General features: G+C 37.0%; 2 protein-coding genes across 2 annotated transcripts; one reads left to right on the forward strand and one right to left on the reverse strand.

The window, feature by feature from the left end:
- The first annotated feature begins 1,705 nt into the window (after positions 1-1,705).
- LOC131614955 (protein MAIN-LIKE 1-like) lies at positions 1,706-3,653 on the forward strand. Its single transcript, XM_058886485.1, has 5 exons — positions 1,706-1,754; positions 1,871-2,067; positions 2,145-2,239; positions 2,288-2,822; positions 2,934-3,653. The coding sequence occupies exons 1-5, from the start codon at positions 1,706-1,708 to the stop codon at positions 3,651-3,653; spliced, it is 1,596 nt and encodes a 531-aa protein (XP_058742468.1).
- Positions 3,654-3,877: 224 nt separating this feature from the next.
- On the reverse strand, positions 3,878-5,509 carry LOC131614956 (uncharacterized). The gene is made up of 4 exons (XM_058886486.1): positions 5,349-5,509; positions 4,626-5,270; positions 4,107-4,512; positions 3,878-4,036 (listed from the first exon to the last, which is right to left on the reverse strand). The coding sequence occupies exons 1-4, from the start codon at positions 5,507-5,509 to the stop codon at positions 3,878-3,880; spliced, it is 1,371 nt and encodes a 456-aa protein (XP_058742469.1).
- Positions 5,510-6,218: the final 709 nt, after the last annotated feature.

Genomic DNA, 6,218 nt, shown 5'->3' on the forward strand with positions numbered 1-6,218 from the left:
TCAAAGATATTATCCAAGTGAATTTTTTATTCCACCTTAGACCATTTACAATGGGGGTGTTGAAAAAATTATTCAATAGTTGAATAGGTGTAATGAGGTGTTGAATAAAAAGCTGAAAGTGATGTGGATTAATATGTGTTGAAAACATTCAACATGTTGAATGAGAAAGTGTGGGCCCACATATATTACTTTGCAAAATTTTATTGGTTGTTGTGATTGTTTAAAATTGTGAGATTGGGTGTTGAATTTTATTAAACAAAACCATTGTAGTGAGTAAAGTTTTAATGAGTGTTGAATTATTATGTGGAAGAAAGCGAAGATGACGTGGAGAATAAAAAGTGGAAAAAAAGAGTGTTGAATATACAAATCATTATACATAGCCTTATAGGGTGAAAAACACTCTATGAAATCCCGAAAAAACTTTCGCGAAAATCAGAAATGCATTTTTGGTATGCACTTTTCACAATACAATGTAAGTCTAAAAGTCTATCCACTCTATTTTAAAGAGAAAACAAAACCGAAGATATATCTTTGATTGTTCACGAAAAATGCATCTTCGGTAAATTAGTGCAGGAAGATTGGACTTTCTGGCACCTCACTATTTACTTACAAACCAGAAAATCTGCAATACACACTGCAGGAGCTTCTTACCATATGCCGACAATCGAAAACCTGTGAAGATCGAATACCACTCGCCATCTCTTAACAACGAAGAGAAGTTTGAGTTCATCAATCATTAGCTAAAGACGAGCGCTGATTTACGGGCTATATGGAGAATCTTTTTCCGTTTAGAAGCAAAAGTTCCGATCAAGCTGGATGCAATTATTGCGAGATCAGTCGATGATATTATCGACATGTTGCAACGTCCACCTGGATGTTAAAGTGTAATGTTTGAATTATGTTGAAAAATGCTTAATGTATTGCTTATGTTATGTTATCAATGTTTGAATTATAGTATTTTGGATTTGTGAATTTGGTGTATTTCTAGTCAGTTTTTTCTGCTCTCTGTGTATCAACATACCAGAAATACAACTTCGGGTGTGTCCTGGAAATATATTTCCATGAAAATTGATTTCTTATCAATTTTTGGTGCGTCCCGATAATGTATTTTCGATTTCCAAGAGCATTTTAAAATTTCACGTGGTGTGTAAGAAAATCATAAAATCGATTAAAAAATTCCCTTATCAAGACCTGAATTATAGGTCTGTTTATTAACTAAACAGAGAAAATATAGGAACTATCAAAATAAAACTAATTTTACGAAAGAATAGGTTAGTCAAGAATAAGTCCATCAACAAGGTGGCTGTCAAGTTTGAGCCTTGTCCTAACAGTTTATGTATATATAATCGTGTTCGTGAAAATTATATCCTGTACCCCTACGTTTATCCCAATACCCCTACAAAAAAAATTCGGACAAATTTACCCCTGTATAAATAGTAAAAATTACAAAAATTTTCACTTTTTCACTCATTTTCACGGTTACACAGCGTTTGAGAAGAGGGAATTTTTTTGAGCCAAAACCGGATAACCCAGCCTCGTCAGTTCCGGTTCACATTTCATTTAAAAAGTAAGTTTTTCAAAAAAAATTCTCAGCCGGATAACCCAGCTCTGGGGTTTCCGGTTATGTTCGTTTTCTTCCGTTACCAGCCGGATAACCCAATGATGGGATTTCCGGTTCCTTTTTTCTCAGCCGGATAACCCAACAATGGGGTTTCCGGTTCTTCTTGCCCTCAGCCGGATAACCCACCCTTGGGGTATCTGGTTCCTATTTATTTTTTTTAGTTATTTTTTTTTTTTGTTTTTAATATCATATATTATTTTTAATAACATTTTATTTAATTGTTAACTATTTTATTTTTTATTTTTTTAGTGGTTCAAAGAAGAGGAGGTGCGATCGACGGAATGCGTCAAAGAGGAAGACAACGTCGAGAGGCTGATGGCGAGGGACAGCAGGGAGCTGTTCCTGAGATTGGTCCGCAGCATCCGACATTTCCCGGAGGACCTACTGATACATCTTTATTGGTTAGATATCAGAGGCACATTGCCTGTCATTTATGGTTGGGCGAGGTACGTAAATATTTTCTTAAATGTTTTTTTAAATTACATGTACTTATATATTAACATATATTACAAATTATTTTCAGGAGAGACGACCAAAGCCGACCTTAAAGGTTGCTGCACATGGCAGCAAATTAATAGGATGGGTTCCGGCAATGCTCCCAAGGCAGATGGAAAATTGGTTAGTTGCATCTGGCATGTCATCTTTGTAACATACTAGTTTGGCCAGGGTAGATACGCATCTATTATCTGCTTTTGTTGAGAGATGGCATCCTGAAACATCGTCATTTCATATGCCGTTCGGCGAGATGACCATCACGCTAGACGATGTTTCTTGTCTTCTTCATGTACCGATTAGGGGCCAGTTGGTTGACCCCGATGTTGTTGTCACCGATTATGATGCTATCCATCTAGCTGTTGAATTGTTTGGTGTTTCGCTGAGTGATGCAACTACAGAGGCTTCTACTGTAAGGGGTCCTTACTATAAATTGGATTGGTTGAAGCAAGTTTTTGAGCAACAAAGAGCTGCGAATAACTTTACAGGCGCTATGAGAGCATACGTGATGTTGCTATTAGGTTGTACCATTCTTGCCGACAAGACTTTTACTCTTGTCGAGGCAAAATATCTTCCACTTTTGAGAGATTTGGATACTTGTGGAAGCTATTGCTGGGGGGCAGCTGCACTGGTTACTCTGTACAGATACTTAGGGGATGCCTCATTTTATTCATGCAAGCAGCTTGGCGGTTATGCCTCTCTTCTTCAGGTTTAAAATTTTACTTATTATTTAATTATACTTAATATCTAATATTTTAGTTTAATTTAGTTTATTATAATTTAGTTTAATTTATAATAGTAACTTTTACTTTTGTTTCAGTGTTGGATTCATGAGTACTTTCCAATTGTTGGAAAGAGAGGTACTTCTGGGTTATGTGGCATTGATAGTCCGATGGCTAGGGCGATGAAATGGGAATATAGGCAGGGGACGCAAAAAGTGGCTGACATCCGAGTTGTGTTAGATCAATTGACTCCTCACGATATTGTCTGGCGCCCTTTTGAGGATCATCGGGTGCACCGTCCTTTTGATGATATCTGTTTGTATCGGGGTGGTTTGAAGTGGTTTGGTACTGTAGTTCTATATTTACCTGACAGATGCTTGCGTCAGTTTGGATACAGACAGTACATACCGATTGCTCCTCCTAATGTAGACACACTTGATGTGGATGTTGAGTGGGCTACATATATGCAGAGTGTGTTGCAGGTGACCCGATCCCACGATGATCCCCCAACTGCTTTTGCCACCATGCCATACGAGACAGACGATGATTATTTGTCGTGGTATTATACGGTGTCACATCCTCGTTTGAGAGCACCACAGGATGATGAGCCGATGGAGGTACCAATGCCTGTCTATGACGAAGGACCGTCAGACCCGAGATTATCATATATATCTCATGAGCTTCATCATTACTTACAGCGTCATCAGGTTGTTCCTGAAGACGAACAGTTTCTGGAGATATTTAGAGCACTCAGACTTGCACAGGGCGGACCATTACCTAGGGAAGGTCCAATTACTTATGACAATGAGTCTGATTGATGTCACATTTTATGTTTATATTTATGTTTTAGTTTGAGACTTATGTATTGTTATGAGACTTGTACACGTCTGTATTATTATAAGACTTATAGTTTGAGATTAACTATTTATAATCCATTTGTCAACATATTAAAATCCAATAGCATAAAATCATACTAAATAGTGCCAATGTTTTAATATCATAAAATCAAACTAAATAATGCCAATGTTGTAATATCATAAAATCAATCTAAGCTGACATATTTTGGCAGTATAGGCATAAGTCGTTGCCAATGTTGTAACCGCCCGGCAAATCCTACCATCCAAGAAGTCGCATCTTTTGTGCGATATTTCTTCCATTCATTTGTGACAGGTGGAAACGGGGATCCTTCATTCATGTTTACCTGCACATAAAATAAATATCAGAAAAAGTCAAATAGTGATTGAATGTACCAAAATTGTGTTACTAATTACCTGAACCCAATGATTTCCATTGACAAATCTGATGCAGTAAATGGATGCATTAGGTGAATGTGCACTCGTCATAGGAAAGTAACTCAAACTAGGGTGACCTAAAGAGACGAGAACAACGTTATACCGATTAGCTATTACATAGCCTAACTCAGGTAACGTCATCCATTTATTTGGTGGTTGTTGTCCTAAAGTTTCTATCACCAACGATGATCTCACTGTTGGAAGGCGTTCACCAAATAAATCCTCATACAACTTGCTTCTAGGACCTATAATTTCTTTCTCCAAATCCCGACGAACCATTGACCATCCATCTGTGCCATAACCATGCAAAGATGCAATGGCTCTAAACCCACAATTTCCATCATCTCTTACATCAACAAAGTCATCAATAAATGGTCGATGTAATCTGGAAATTGTACAATGTATTTATCAAATTCTCTATTTTTTGAGGTTTGGGATAGTTGTGAATATAACCTCTTTGAAGATTTTTGAGAACTCAAATGTGCTTAATCAACATACTCATATCCTGAAGGATCACGATAAACATCATATCCCACAGGTCTCTTCCCTTTTTTCTTAACCCCTCCTTTGGTTTTAATTTTTTCAGGTGGTGGACACATCTTTGTTGTAGTTGGATAAGCAATCTCACACAATCTGCTTTTTAATGCTCTTTTTCCGACAACATCTAATGACCTCCACATTTTCCAAATTTCATCGATTGCATTTGTCATGTCTATTTCTGATCCATCATCTGCATCTATATCTTGATTTCCTTCCATACTTAGTTTCCTCCAATGAATATGAATAGCCTCAATTGGTATCGCATCACCACTCAATGTATATCTCCCTAACTCACAAGCACATGGTAACCCATATACTTTTCTATGAGTACATCCGCACTTTTGCGTATCGGTACCCACCATGTCAATCCTCAACCACTCTTCAGCAATCTGCCTCAATGCAGCTCTTGATACTGAACCACGCAAATTTGAATAAAAAGGACTAGTATGTGCATGCTCAACTTCATAAAAACTCTTCTGAAATGAAGCTCTAATGTTGCCCACTTGTATCTTGATATTGTCATTCATAGCCTCCCAACATTTGCATAAGTCACCTAAGTTATTCTCTAACATTTGCTTAAGTTTCCAATGCGCAGACTCCACCCTTTAAATAAAACAAAACAACTAATTATCTATAATATTAATATAAAGAAACAATGTCGATAAAATCACATAAACATACCTATTTGTTGTGGTGTTGCCCAAATGTAACACTTGATTGATCCATGCTTTGACAAATCGATGTCTGTGCGGTGTCAACCATGTGTCATTCACATAATCAATAAAACCTTTGGAGTCAACACATGCATCCTCAAGTTGCTTCAACCGTTGATGGTACTCCATCTCATCACTAGTCTTTATCAGTTCAAACCACATTTTCTCCACTGTTTCTCATCACTAGTCTTTGATTTCACGTTTTTGTTGATGTGAAATCGGCAAAGCAAATTAGCTGTCTTTGGAAATATTGTTTCAATGGCTTTCATTAAAGCAAGATCTCTATCAGTCAAGATTACTTGAGGACAATTATCCTGCTTGATAAACAACTGTTTCAACTTATCCAATACCCAACAAAAAGTCTCTGTCTGCTCAGATTCCATATAGGCAAATGCAACAGCAAATGTTAATTTAGTTGATGTCATACCAACTATTTCAAACAACGGTTGCCTGTACTTGTTTGTCTTGTATGTGCAGTCCATAATCAATACAATAAGAAACATATTCAACAACTTCACTGATTCTGGATGTGCCCAAAAAATATCTCTCACAACTTCTGACTCATCCTTTTTCCTACTCCAGTAAACATAACCTGATTCTTCAACCAACTTGAGCAATTGTTGCATTTCTGTTCTAGGACCCCTTATGTCTTTTTGTATCTTACTCTTATGTTTGTATATTTGCGTGATCCGAGTGACATTCTCCGGGTCACGCTCTTGCAATGACAATAATATGTGTCTTGGTGGAACATGACGTTTTGTCAAATCAACAATATGTTGCTTATCATCTGTATTTAGTCGACTTACGAAAGCATGACCTTCAAATCTATCAAGTAAGC

Source organism: Vicia villosa, linkage group LG6 (assembly GCF_029867415.1).
Source record: "Vicia villosa cultivar HV-30 ecotype Madison, WI linkage group LG6, Vvil1.0, whole genome shotgun sequence".
In the NCBI taxonomy this organism is placed as follows: domain Eukaryota; kingdom Viridiplantae; phylum Streptophyta; class Magnoliopsida; order Fabales; family Fabaceae; genus Vicia; species Vicia villosa.